Source organism: Sinohyriopsis cumingii, chromosome 19, assembly GCF_028554795.1.
Source record: "Sinohyriopsis cumingii isolate HCF-2022 chromosome 19, ASM2855479v2, whole genome shotgun sequence".
In the NCBI taxonomy this organism is placed as follows: domain Eukaryota; kingdom Metazoa; phylum Mollusca; class Bivalvia; order Unionida; family Unionidae; genus Sinohyriopsis; species Sinohyriopsis cumingii.
Genome location: NC_142979.1, coordinates 1,137,097 through 1,151,494, shown reverse-complemented (window position 1 = coordinate 1,151,494; position 14,398 = coordinate 1,137,097). Strand labels below are relative to the sequence as shown.

At 40.5% G+C, this 14,398-nt stretch overlaps 1 protein-coding gene across 2 annotated transcripts in view; it reads left to right on the top strand.

Moving 5' to 3' along the window:
- LOC149775036 (uncharacterized) overlaps positions 1-14,398 on the top strand; it is a 79,780-nt gene that overhangs the window by 35,599 nt on the left and 29,783 nt on the right. For both annotated transcript variants that reach the window (XM_089943132.1, XM_089943133.1), the window contains exon 8: positions 13,597-13,753. In XM_089943132.1, coding sequence (XP_089799258.1) covers positions 13,597-13,753 — 157 coding nt within the window. The remainder of the gene's footprint in view (positions 1-13,596; positions 13,754-14,398) is intronic.

The following is a 14,398-nucleotide window of genomic DNA, read 5'->3' as shown; positions in this document are numbered from 1 at the left end:
TCTGCGGATTATGCGACCCGGATCTCGCAAACAGTTACATTATGTATCCTAATATAAACATCTTATAGGGTCGGTTGATGATGAAGCTCATGCCTGTAGGTGAGACTACATAGATCCTGCGAATGTAGACATACTTATATACACGGCTACGACAGCAACAGAGACCATGGATACCACTCCGAAGTTTGCCTGTAGTATCCAGACGAGCTGTACAACATTCGCAATGAGTATCCACTGGCCCCGGAGGGTCTGCCGTTGCCGCGTAATTGGCTTTCACCATATTATTGTGGAATCGCTGACGATTCCGGATGCAAGTATACTGGATATAGTATGCTTGTCCATAATCTATGCAAGACACTTAATTATGTAGTCAACGTCGCAATTGCAGTTCTATCTGCGGTTTGGGATGCGCGAGCAGCAAGTTCATATGATTATCCCGTTTGAGAAAGTTTTCCTTATGCTCATGAATAATAATGTGTTCGGGAAAACATTGGATAACCTGCGGAAGCAAATTCGCTTGAAACTTGTCCGGGATTGCGAGCAATACAAACCTAATAGGCTGACTGCAATCTCGGCAACCGAGGCACGCAAACTATTTATTGGTGGAAATTTTGTCCGTGATGGACACCAAGTGATAGATTTTCCCCGATGGTGTCACAACTTATGCGTACCGGCACGCGCATATCTCCCCCCCCCCCAAAAAAAATCTTCATGTTAATTGTGTCTTCACGGCAATGACTTGTAATTCCACTCATGCGAGTATTTGTCCGTGAGTACGGAAGGTTATAGCGCTAGATAATTGCTGACCCTGAAGATCGTTTCGGTCCCAGATTGTGAACGAATCAACAGACCACTGGCTCGGTAGCATGATGCTGATCGTCTTCTAACACACCCTATTCATAAAGATGCTGAATTCAATTGTTTCTGAGTGGCTTGAAGCAGGAAATGGTGAAACTATTTTATGGGCATCGACATTCTACTGCCGATTCGCCTCAACGGGTCACTACCTAATCATGCATGTAGTTTTACTATTCAGCGCTGCTATGACCAACCGAAGCCGCGTCACGCTTTCGCGAGATCGCCCTAGAGTGCTAACACTCTGGGACAGAGATCGCGCTTTAAGATTCATCAATATTTGCAGTGCGTCTTGGTGCCGAAGAATCATGCCACAAGTGTACGGCTGAATCCTTTCACGATGACCATATCGCGATGCACGACGAACCGATGCACGATGTTTGACGAACAACACTGTATCTGCTCCGAAAAATTGTTCTCCGGGAGAAGCTGCAACCACGTTAGAGGTTCATATGCTTATATATGTTCAGCGCGTTTGCAATATTTGTCAGCGACCCGGATTTATAATATCTACTGGCAACATTTACAACGGCTATTGCGTATTTGCATTTGTGTCCCCGTACGCAGTCGTGTGGGAGAAATACAATATCCGCCTGATGAACGTCGTTGGGGGTCCACTCCACAAACCAAAACGCGAGAAATTTGCCTTTCACGGGTAGGTGAATCTACCAAACCACACGACACTCTCGTGCGACGCCTAGATTAACTTTTGCTGAGCTCACTATCTGGTCAGCGGTTGTTAACATTTCCAGTACACCACGCGTGCTGTAGAATCCCACGACTGCATATGATTCATCGATGAGATACACCTCACTTGAGATTTTATACGCGACTACAAGTCGGTAACATGCATTATGAACGAGATTTGCAAGTTATTTTTCAAGCTTCGACTGGTTATGGAACAGTCATATATCCAGCCGTGTGCAATGCCCGCTGTAGTTGCATTCATGGATATGTTTTTACCAGAATATCTACTCCTCGGTGCCGTGGAAAGCTTCATTAACACAGCAACGATATCAACGACGGCTTGTTGTAAAACCTGGAGTTTTCAGGTCCAATTATAGAACCAATGGTTCTCAGGAACAAAAATTTATTTGCCCCACATCGTCCCCAAGGTCAGCGATTGCTGATCAGTCATTACGCATCTGGAACCGAGTTGATATGCGGTACGTGTTTTTGCTCAGCATCACAGACAATGTGAAGATGTGATTCAATTGCACAACAATTGACGCTCATCAGGGAATCATGAAAATAGAATACATTTCACCGCCATTGACTTCTCTGCACCAATGAATCATCGGCCTCTACAATTGTTTCCAAATTCGGTTCGCGAGCGGATCCGGGAAAACTCAGTTGTTGCTGAATTTGAACATGCCACGGTTAACGTTGGATGTGTTGTACCTGTTTGTACTATCGGCGGAAGACCAATATTTTTATGATATACTCAGACATTTAACGGAAGCGCTTGCGTTGACGAGGACGTCTTCGTCGTGCACCATTGGGTTGTTTCCAACATTCGATGAAGCCACTTCAATTGACAAACTTGATCCGGAGCATAATAATCTTGTCGTGTACGACAATATGATGATTGACCTACAAGACAACCCCGCGAGGATGATTTCTCGGACATATGTGACCCAACGATACGTACACGTGCCTAAAGTGATCCGGAAAACTGTAATATGCTAATGATATTTCATGGGTTTAACGCGCATGGCCTCGCAAACATACATTGGACCTGGTGCGTAACCGACCTTAAGTGAGATGAGTTTCGAAATATCTTTGCGAAGGTCACCCTGGACCCGCATAATTTCCTCACGATTCACTTGACTGACAGGTCGCGTAAGTATCAAACGGTTTTGAACACAACCGTAAGAAGCAATTTAACGACTATCACTAATATCCGACAGTGAAGTCATACCTGATTATGGGGAACGATGCCACTAGTATGCCTGGTATCAACTGGAACATTTCGACTATATAGTTGTTCGCGAAAGTGGCAAAGCGAAGCTTCTTATGCAGTAATCTTAAGGGAAGGTCTCACAGCGTGTTTCGTTTGCGCAATTATGCATTTCCAAAAGCAGAACCACCCAGGTACGATCACAGATGGAACACCGCCTCCTTCTTTAAAGAAGAAGCTCGCCCGTGGATTCTTGAAAATCCCGTGACTGCCGCTCTTTACCCTTCTGACAGTTTCAAAGAACAACATTTGGAAGTAACGTCAAAAGTGAATGATACACAAACGGATTGTGAATGGAACAAGACGGTATTTAAGAAGTTTACTCGGAAAACAAAAGATGAAAGTGATAAATGGATTGTTTTTAAACGAAGTATAAAGAATTTGTGACCGGGCACACCGAACAAAGCAAGAAATAATGTAACGTTCAGATACTTCAGTACAGACGTATACCCTAACCCTAACTATAACCTGTAGGAAAAGGTCTATGAGAGGTAGAGCCTCTTTGTGTACGGAGTCGGCCTTAAGTCGTTACACCAGCAGGGAGAAATGCGCTTTGTAGACCAGAAACAGGCCAGTGAACTCCTGGATCCTCTGCAAACACTCATGGGTTCAGTTCGCTCCGTTAACAAAACATCAGAAGCTATCGATGAGGATGCGTTTTTTATTCAGCTGTTGCCCACCGATGACATTATGGACATGCATCGATGATGTATATAATGTGACGTTTCTATGCTCTTAAAATAAGTAACAGAAAAGAGTGAAGACAACACGTTTTGTAAAATTTAACAAATAATGTATTTTCCAAGACTATAAAATAAACAGAATAAGAGAAAAGTACGAACGGTATTGCGAATTAAATCCAAATTGTAATCCAAGAATTAAAACACAAGTCATATCAATGAAAAGTTCTAAGTGAATTATAGTTCAAATCCCGATGAAATCCAAAATGGAAGCCGATGACGTATGCAATAGTCAGCGTTGTGCTAATGTGTCAACAGTCTCTTGTTGAATCACAGAAAATATTGTTCCAGTGTTTGAATTCCGTAAAAATCCCGGTAAATGTTTTTGTCCAAGAATTAATTTAGAGCACTTTTGTGTTTCCAAGGAAAACAATCACTTGAATTCATTAAGTTGAATAAAATAATATTTCAGCCCTAAACTGGACACAACATAAAACATCTTGACGTCTCAAGTGTTAAGGCACGACTGATATAGGTCTTATCATAGCATCAGTTATAAGACTAACTAAAACGCAAAACAGATTCCTGGATGGAGGCCAAGACTTCATCCTTCTGGAAAAAATGGAAGTCTGTTTACGAAGTAAACCGTGACTCACGTCACGTAGTCCAGGCATGACATTGACTTAACCAAATGATTCTTACTCTGAGAAAGAATTAAAAAATTGATTTTAAGGTAGCCAACTAGATATAATGTTTCTATTATTAGGTATTTACATCAATGGAATACATAAAATAATCAATCAAGTCAAACAGAACTGAACTTACTTCTAAACAAAATCAAGCCTAGTAAAAATATTACATTACAGTAACATGTAACGGAATAAAAACATTTTAAAAGTAACAGACAAACAATCAAATGAAATATTAATAACAATAATACCACTGATATGGTTTTATGTGCTTCACTTGTTACGTGAAATCTATGTAGCCATACAGCATGTGGCAGCAAATACAAATCCAAGTGTTACCTCCATGAGGAGAACGTAATTAAACGTTGTTTTCTCTGCACCAATTATCGTGGGGAAATTTCGCACATTCGAGATTCGACAAGCGTTGATGTGCATATATTAAATGGGCTAATATTCGATCACGGACATTTGAAAGCAATCGATAAGGTCCTTGTAGTGTTATTTGACTCTCCACATCGTGTACGACATTGACTCAATCAATGATTACATCAAATGGAGGATTTCATTGGTGACCGAGAAGGACTCAAAAATCAATATATACGAGCCCACAATGAGCTCAGCAATCTTGGTATACTCCCCACATTATAAGACTGATATTGGACAGTCATTGTTGAGAACAGTTATTGGTTGGCAAGAAGATATTAATGAGCTTTCCGCAGACAAACGAATCTTGCACATACAATAAAATATGGCACCCGACATTGTAAGGATTGCCACGGAGCTTAAGATTAATCTGACCCATAACCCAATCAGTGGTAGCAGCGCACGAGATCATATCGATGAAAAGGAAATAAAATCATGATGGGAGAATGCTGACATTGCCACGAAGATTACACTGGTCTACAGCCCGAATGCTCCCGAAATAAATGTAGACAAACTTCACTAATTCTAGGTAGATGAGAACGAAAATAATGTTTAAAATTGTTCATTGGGTCTAGTTTTGAAAAAATATGATACTGGGTCAGCATAAACGACCCTTGACTTGGGAATGGTGGAGGATTAGTGAGTTATAAAGGGAAGAGATCTCAATTTAAACCAGAAATGACTAAAATACATCTTTGAGTGGATCTATGAAGAAATATATGCCTGGATTTGGATAGTACTTGCATTTTAGGCAAAACAATGAATGATGCAATCTGAAGCTGGTATTGCGTTATATATGATATGAATTGAATCATGTTATTCCTAGAAGTCATGGATGATGCATTCATAACAAACCGTACATCATCTGCCGAACAAATTAGCCTGTATCAGCTCTAGAAATCATACAGTGTCGTGCTCTTTATTTTCTCCCATCCTCCTCTTCTGAACCACACCTCATTACACAAGGTGAATTTTGTCAGAGATTTGGAAATATCCAAGAGTAAGACAGAGCTGCTGTGCTCCAGACTACATCAGTGGAATCTCATGGGAGGTGATGTTAGGGTTTCCATGTTCCGTGACCGTCAAAAGGATATTGTCCCCTTTTCATGGGAGGTGATCTTGTAGCCTACAACAACATCGATGGTGTGATGGCAGCCCTCAACATCGTTCATGATCCAGATGTGTGGAGACTGTTCATTGATTCATGGAAGAGGAGTCTTAAATCTGTTTTGCTGCATAATGGCGATGTTTTGCCATCCATTCCAGTTGTTCATGCAGTCCATATGAAGGAAACCTATGAAAACATGAAACTACTTTTGAGGTACATAAACTATGACCAATATCAATGGCAGCTTTGTGCCAATTTGAAGATACTTGGTGTCTTGCTAGGTATGAAGGCTCGTTAAACAAAGTACTGCTGTTTTCTCTGAGAATGGGATAGTCGTGTGAAAGATTCCCACTACATCAAGAGAGATTGGCCACTCCGACAATCATTGGTGCTTGGGAGAAAAAGTTTTCAGCATCCACCACTTGTTGAATCAAGGAAGTTTGTTTACAACCCTTGCACATTAAGCTGAGTCTGATGGGCAAAACACAAGCAGCTTTCAAGTACCTCCATGAAATATTTCCAAGGTTTAGGGAAGCTAAGATAAAGGTCGGTGTCTTTGTTGGTTCTCAGATTCGTGAAATCTTTCGAGATGATGCATTTGACCGTGTACTGCGTGGCAAGGAAAAGACGACATGAAAAACCTTCCAGTTAGTGGAATCAAATTTTCTTGGAAACAACAAGGCAGACAACTACAAGGAGTTGGTGGAATACCTCCTCAAGGCATAAAAAATCATGGTTGCAACATGTCACTAAAGATGCATTCTTCTGCACTCTAATCTACATTTGTTTCCACCGAACTGAGGAGCAGTGAGCGACGAGCACGGCGAGCGATTTCAGGAAGACAATGAAACACTGGAGAAATGCAGCCCATCAATGCTTGCAGACTATTGCTGGACAGTGACAAGAGATGCTCCATTTACTGAATACATGAGACAAGCCAAGAAGCACAGAGTAGACGCTGAATAAAGACTAAACTATGTATGTAACAGTCCTTTCAAGTGCACTGGGTCCAGCAAGGGATCGCGTTTGTCAGGGATTGATTAAGATAAATGTAATAAACTGACTACGAACAGTGCAAAACTAGTATCTAGCTAGCACAGTGACCAGGGAAAAACTGAACATATATGGATCAAACAAAACGTGCAAAACAGATAATGTAATTTATCTCATCACATGTAAGATCTTGAGCAACCAGTATGTCGGAGAAACTGAACAACTACACAAAAGGATCAACCTTCATAGATCTGATTGGATGACAAAGAAGCTGTACCGGAGCCCAGTCGCAGAACACTTCTCCTCCCATGGCCACACTTTCAGTGATATAACACTTATAGCAATTACTCACAACCCCAAAAGGAGTTCCGAAACCAGGAAGAAAAAAAAAGGAAACTTACTGGACATTAAACATTGAAACCAAGCGGTTTAAACCAAGAAGACTAGAAAAAGACAGCCATTCACAAGTAAAATTACCTTTTTGCAGCCGGCATATTCTCTTTTCAATAATTCTCTAAATTTGCTTATTAGTCACCCAATAACCTATAATTAGAACTTTAACAATTAAATATCCGTGATATAATTTGCACGTACATAAATTTACATAAAATAACAGATGACACTATGGCTCATTGATTTCTAGGTCAATATAAAATATCTTTCAGCATCCGCAACAAGTCATAGCCATGTAAAGTTTTACAAAGACATCGGTTTGCCTGTTTAATTTGTTTGTCTTGTCCATGTTTTGCATTTGCCTTTGAAAAAGACTCATTAAGAGTCGAAAGCGCTTAGGCTAGCTAGATAGTAGTTTTGCACTGTTCGTAGTAAGTTTATTACACACACACACACACACACACACACACACACACACACACATATATATATATATATATATATATATATATATATATATATATATATATATATGAGTTTTGTCTTTTGTTTCATGATAAATTTTATTTATTTTGCTGTTTTTTATAACTATTACATAAACAGGACAGGTGAAATATTATCATGTAAATCAACCATAAAAACATCACAAGACCTAGGTTTACAAGTTTTGATAAAATTCGACTATCTACACAATATACATAGACGTAGAATGTCCAAAACTAAAATGTCTTGGAAACAGTAGCCAATCAGTTGTTTTAATTGTCATATTTGAATTCATCACATCAAAATCCATAATAAATAGCACATTTTATCTCTGAAGCAGACGACTTCTAAAACATTGTAGACCAGTATTATTAGACTTGACAAATACAGCTGTAACTAAGCAAGATCATCTGACCCGTCTATAATGTTTAACAAGGGTAGATCCGATCACGAAGATCATACCCCGTGTATCTTATGTCAATGTAAGCATGCAAACACGTCAGACTTGATATTGGCAGCGCCAGTATGCTGTTTGATGCCATTGATAATTATCACATTGGATTTTTAAAGCGTCAAGGACAATTGTAAGTTCTCTCAATAATGCTTTTGTTTGCACTTCCTCGCGGTCAAACATTTGGCTTATGGAGAGAAGTTCGTGAGGTTATTTTCTGAGTCAGACTCAGTCATTTTATTCACAAAGAGCGAGGAAAAGGATACTATTTGGCATGCTGATGGTGCTGATGATAAAACTGTTGACGAAATAGACATTGTGGTTGCCTGTACTAACCCTTTCGATAGTCGCAGAAATGCGTTTGTTGTCTTTTATGAGTTCAGGAGTTTTGTCACCACTGTCATTTCTCATGCTTACCACAGACTTCCATGAAGGTGCTGTTCAACAGTTTTAATACGAAATAACTACCCAATGAGACAATAACTCACCAAGACATGTGTTCGTGGCGTTTCAAAATATGACTAGCATAGATGGTGGACAGCTCATTGGTACAGATGGTGCTCATTAGTACAGATGGTGCTCATGGTGCTCATTAGTACAGATGGTGCTCATGGTGCTCATTGGTACAGATGGTGCTCATTAGTACAGATGGTGCTCATGGTGCTCAATAGTACAGATGGTGCTCATGGTGCTCATTAGTACAGATGGTGCTCATTAGTACAGATGGTGCTCATGGTGCTCATTAGTACAGATGGTGCTCATGGTGCTCATTAGTACCGTGATATTTGACCGGTTACGAGTATCTGAAGTTTCTTTGCAATTGAAAAACTGCCACCAGGAACCTACACAGACTATGTGCTTTTTTGCTGTGGTTATATATGCGCCGGCATGAAAAGATTGGTACATGACTGCAAATTTCCTAGAAAGACTTTTCTACGTTGTACCTGATTTAATACTTTTGGTTCGAATACCTGAACCTGGCTAAGCAGTCCGTAGTTGACATGCACTATAAGACACGTACTATTGAGATCAGATGCATTGCTATGATTCTTTCCGATAAGTTGCTGTTGTTGGAGGGCACACGTGGCCAGATGAGACCTATCGATGCGCCTAGTGGTGTTTTCGAATTTGTAAATGGTGTACTAAAGCAGCACGATTAAAAATAATGCCATTTCACGAAGTTAAAGTTCGTCATCTGGAAAATCTGCGTGCGAAAAAAAGTTCAATAAAAACGATTGCGTTCTCACATCATGGCTTTAGATGGAACTGGTTCCTTGTGGCTAACGCAAACACAACTTAATGAGCTCACGCTTCGGAGACATAACATATATCTAAGTATGAGGTGACGCAAAAGCAAAATACTGCTGAAATACCTAGCCTTAATGGCGGCTTCAACTCTGTGGTTGCAAAAGCAGCTGCGTTAGTGGCAGTTGGAATCAAAGCCGGGATGGTTCTGAAAAAGGCGGTTATAAACATATAATGTATTAACACCGCATAAAAGTAGCAAAAGATCTTCAACTACCCGAGACGGCTCATACCATACCTTCATGCAATGGTTTTCGACTACCCGCGACAACTCTATAAGGTCTTCGGTTGTGGCCTCGTCCTCGACTTCAGCAGTGCGTCCATTGACCAAATTTAATTTGTTCACGATGTCTTTGTGAGTGATAAACTTACGTCAATGATTCCCCGCAAGTGGGAAACCGCCATCAGCAACCTGAATGTGACAATAGGAAGTGGGACTAATAGGGTTGCATACATGGTAACGCCTCGACAGCTATTGTATTTTGACTGTACGGACTTGCAGCGCCATGTGAAGCAGTTGATTATTTACGTGGTGGCTTAGCCATTCAGTGTTTATTTGACTCTAGAAATCTACGACCGCTTCTGTATGCCATGCTCCCGCTGTAAACTCGGACGGACAGCCCAAATATGTGGGCATCTTGTTGTTGAAGTACTGTGTGCATTCGTGGGAAGGACAACACCACAAGCGCTTGTTGATTTTGCATTGTCACTTAGAAATAATACTTGATAGTATATGAAATGCCTGTTGTCATTTGCCGACGTGAAAACGCAGAGGCCCTAGTTTACCATCTGGATTGTTGTTGGCATAAACCCTGGCGAGCTTGTGGCTTTTCAAGATCCAACTGGAAAACTGCAAATGTCCAGCGTGAACATTTAGCAAATTTTGTTAAAGCAGCGAAGATCCATTGAGAAAAACCTGGTGGAAATCAACGCGAAGCAAGGAATCAGAGACGCTGATGTTTCGGTGTAATTTATCAAACACTGCATCAATATTTCTGAAGCTGTAACGAAACAATGCGTGAATGCAAAAGTAGCCGAGGTACCTTCACTAATGCGCGTAGTAACTTCATGGAGAAAAATTACAAAATATTAAGTATTGAAAAAGTGAAACATATTGATGACTAAGCAAACGGTTGACTTATTCTCCTTCCTGTCGTAGATAGTTTTAATAGACCTAAACCTTAGTTTAAATGATGCACAATTCTGGGTTGTATTAATTCATCTTAACCGCATTTAGAGACGGGTTGGGTGCAATGATAATGTTGGTAAATAATCACGTGTGTGATGGTAGATTACTAACGTGTATCCTCAGAAACGGTATCATTTTATAATCTTTTATATAAACAACATTGTTGACATTAGTCGCCGGAGATAAAATTCAGTTCAAAAGAATTGATGTTTTCTCTGAGGGGTATTAAACGCGTCTTTGGTGTTTGTGCTTGAGATTTATTACTACATATACGTGATTGATTCTAAACAACCACGTGATGAGGATGCGGAATTTACAGATGAGGTGTTGGATCGGCTGATGGGAGATGCAAACATTGATGGTGATTTTGTGTCTCTTGTCCATAAATACCTGCTTCCGAGTGACGTTTACCAACCCTCGTATACACTGAAAAATAACCTTGCAAAGGTGCAAACAGAAATCGACCACCGAGACCAACCTGGTGTGCCAATACCACCTCAAATTCATTTTAGAATCATCGCATTAACACGCGAAAACACACTGTTGCTGACTACAATATAAGGCGTGAAAACAACCAGGGATTGTTTCTACAATGAAAAAGTGGCATTGACTTACAAGTCCATCCTGGTTACATACCCCGTCGGTTATGTTAAACCAACATCGACTCAACTAAGAAAAGAAAGACCTAGATTGTTATTAAACGAGGACGCACTTGTTCGTGTAACAGTTCTTCAGCAGAAACGAGAATAATCGTTTTGTACACCAATCAATGGCATAATCAGTATGGTTCTTATGAACATAGTGCCTGGCCCCCAAAACGTACAATCGCTGAAATTTCATACATTCCCCAGGTATATATTTTCTACGATTGTATGGCAGTTGCATCCTCAACCGTGCCGTCCATGATCTCCAAGAGGGAGTGTATATCAGATACCGGTTTAACGGTTCACTCTTCGACATATGACGACTCACTGAAAAATCTAAGACGCTGGTTGCTCTTATCCAGAGAGCCCTGTTTGTTGATGACTGTGCCTTCACGGCACACAAGACAAGAGACCTGCAGTCAATGCTGAGTGCAGTTTTCCAAAGCCTCCAAGCGATTTGGCCTCTTATTAGCCTTGGGAAGACTGAAGTTCTTTTCCAGTGAGCCACGGACACCAGTGCGCTACATCCGGTCATCACCATTGATGTCACTCTATCAAAAATTGTGGACAGCTTCAAATACATAGGCAATGTCATTTCCAACCCTGATTACTCGACCATGACAATGTTACCCTGTCCACCAAATTTAAAGTGTATAACACAGTGGTCCTCATATACCTGCTCTCCGGCTGCAAGGTTTGGACTGTATACCACAAGCAGCTGCAGAAATTATATATGCGGGCTATCCTCTCTATCATTAGGATCTGATGGCAAGATAAGGTTACTAACTTTGAAATCATGATTAAAGCCAATACAGTAACTATCGAAGCAATGCCGCTCAATATCCAACTTTGCTGGTCAGGTTACGTCATCACAATAGATGGCACTCGCTTGACGAAACAGATCTTCTTTGGGGAACTGGCACATGGACGAGGAAACCAAGAACGACCACACAATCGCTACAAAGACACCCCAAAAGACAGTCTAAAGTGGTGCGGCCTCAAACCATCAGAGCTAGAAAGAACAGCACAGGACCGAACCCGTTGGGGTGCCCTCACCCACAAAACGTCAGTTGACCTCGAAAATGAACACCATAACCAGATGGAAGCATTCCAGGAGCGTCGCCATAGGTCAGTGTCTGTCCCAGTATCTACAAAGGACTTCCAATGTTCCATATATCATCGACTATGCAAGGAAAGAATGGGACTGCAGAGCCCTCTCCAGGCCCAAAGGTGATTCCACAGAGCGCAACCTCTTCTGAATCGACCGACTACCATTATTAAGGAAGTTGTACCAGTAAACGAGAGTAATTGATTGAAAGTGCGTGCACGTTTTGCACCTGAACAAGGCCAGCCTGACAGACAATCATACTTTGCGCTCACAGTATTAAGAGAAGAACTTTGATGGACCCTAAAAGCCACCGATGTGAAAAATAGTGATGCTGAACAACAGCTGCGAGATGAAATAGCCTAGAAAACCGCTTTACTAGCGAAATATAAACGCGTTTGTTTGGTCTTTGATGCGATTGCGGAATCACCGGTGTGACCGTTGTTGGCCTTGGTGTTCTTGAAGTTGTGACTGCAATAACCATTATAGTTACACCAGTTGAAAATTTGCTGTCAGGGCTTTATTAACAGTAACCGATGCTTGGAAAAGAATTTCGTTAAGGCCACAGTCGTGAATATGCGTTTATTAAGAATTATCGCGACGGTACAGAATAGTCTCAATACAGTCAGCAAACTATAGTCTTTGGCTATCGAATATAAATCAGTTACCACGGCAGAAGTTGATCCATTGAGCTAGCGATCCAAAATAGGATAACTGAGCTGCATGCAGTAAAATTCTAGTAACCTTTTGTCAGCGTATATTGATCTGTCTTCCACGTGTACTCACGTGGGCTACAATCACAGATGCAGACGTGTGTAAAATCTTCAGTAAGGAAAGGCCATGGGGAATCATGAAGTGTTTTCTGGCCTGGAAACCGGAACCCGGTTAGCCGGTCTCAAATATCCATTTTCATCCTATTCCTTCTTAAAAGGTAGCTAAATTACCACGAAAATCCAACCAAACCAACACAATAACAAATGGTAAAAATATGTCTCTACCTTAAAACGTGCCACATGGGATAGAAACTCGAACTTCTTTACCTTTTGCTCTATTCAGTCTTTTTAGAGAGTGGTCATTCATTGCATGTGTGACCCCCTAACAGACTCTGGAAGCTCCAGATGTAGCATATTTCTGTGAATACCTGACCTAAAACATTGGTTACTACACCCACAATTATATAACCAGGCCATGCACCATTGTAATCACTGATCAGTGTCTTTCAGACGAAATAATTCCACATTTTCTTCAAATGAAGTACATATGGCCCAGTGCTTATCACTAATTCTCATTATCAACCATATTTTTCCATAAATTCCAGCTAAAGAACGATATCACTGGGAAAAAGATTGGTCTCGTTAAGGAGGGTTTCGAAGGTTGTGAACAGGATGTTGTAAGTCACGTGAAAGAAGCAGCATTCAGTCTGCGAGGCCTTGGGGCAGAGGTTGAGGAAATGTCTTTACCAATGCACAGTGAAGGTATAATGAGATATTTCAATAAGGGTTTGACAAAAGTCCATAATAAATGTTATCCCGTATAGGTGTCCTTTATATTATTAAAACAATTTCTAAGTGAATCGCTGTCTCTGCAAAAACACCAAACTATTTTCCCAACAATAACCATTTTTCTATGACGAAGTATTCATATTTCAAAAGAGAACCATAAGATTAAATTAATATATCAAAATACAGGGAAGCTTTACAGCAAACGGATACACATTCAATAAGCTAGTAGTTCTTGAGTTATTTTATGTTACACTGTAATGCCCTGTATGTGCAGTGTGAATGGCCATCAGGGGCAAAATGATTGCCTCTTGTCCGTCCATAATGTATTCTTGATATAGAGGTCAATTGCATTTGAATGTCCATAGCAAATTCCTACAGTGCATATTTTATTGACTTTATAAAGGATCATTCTTAACGGCAAGCTTAAATGTTTTAAATGGTAAAAGAAAACCTTATTAATAATTATTACGATTCAGTGGTGAACAGGTTCAGAAAATTCTCAGAAGTTCTACATGTTATACTCACTATTTGGAAAAAAGCATGGGCATTAATTTCGTGCCATATCTGGCCGTGTGACCGTCACGTATCTTGTAAATGCGGAACTTCGTTTACCGTTTA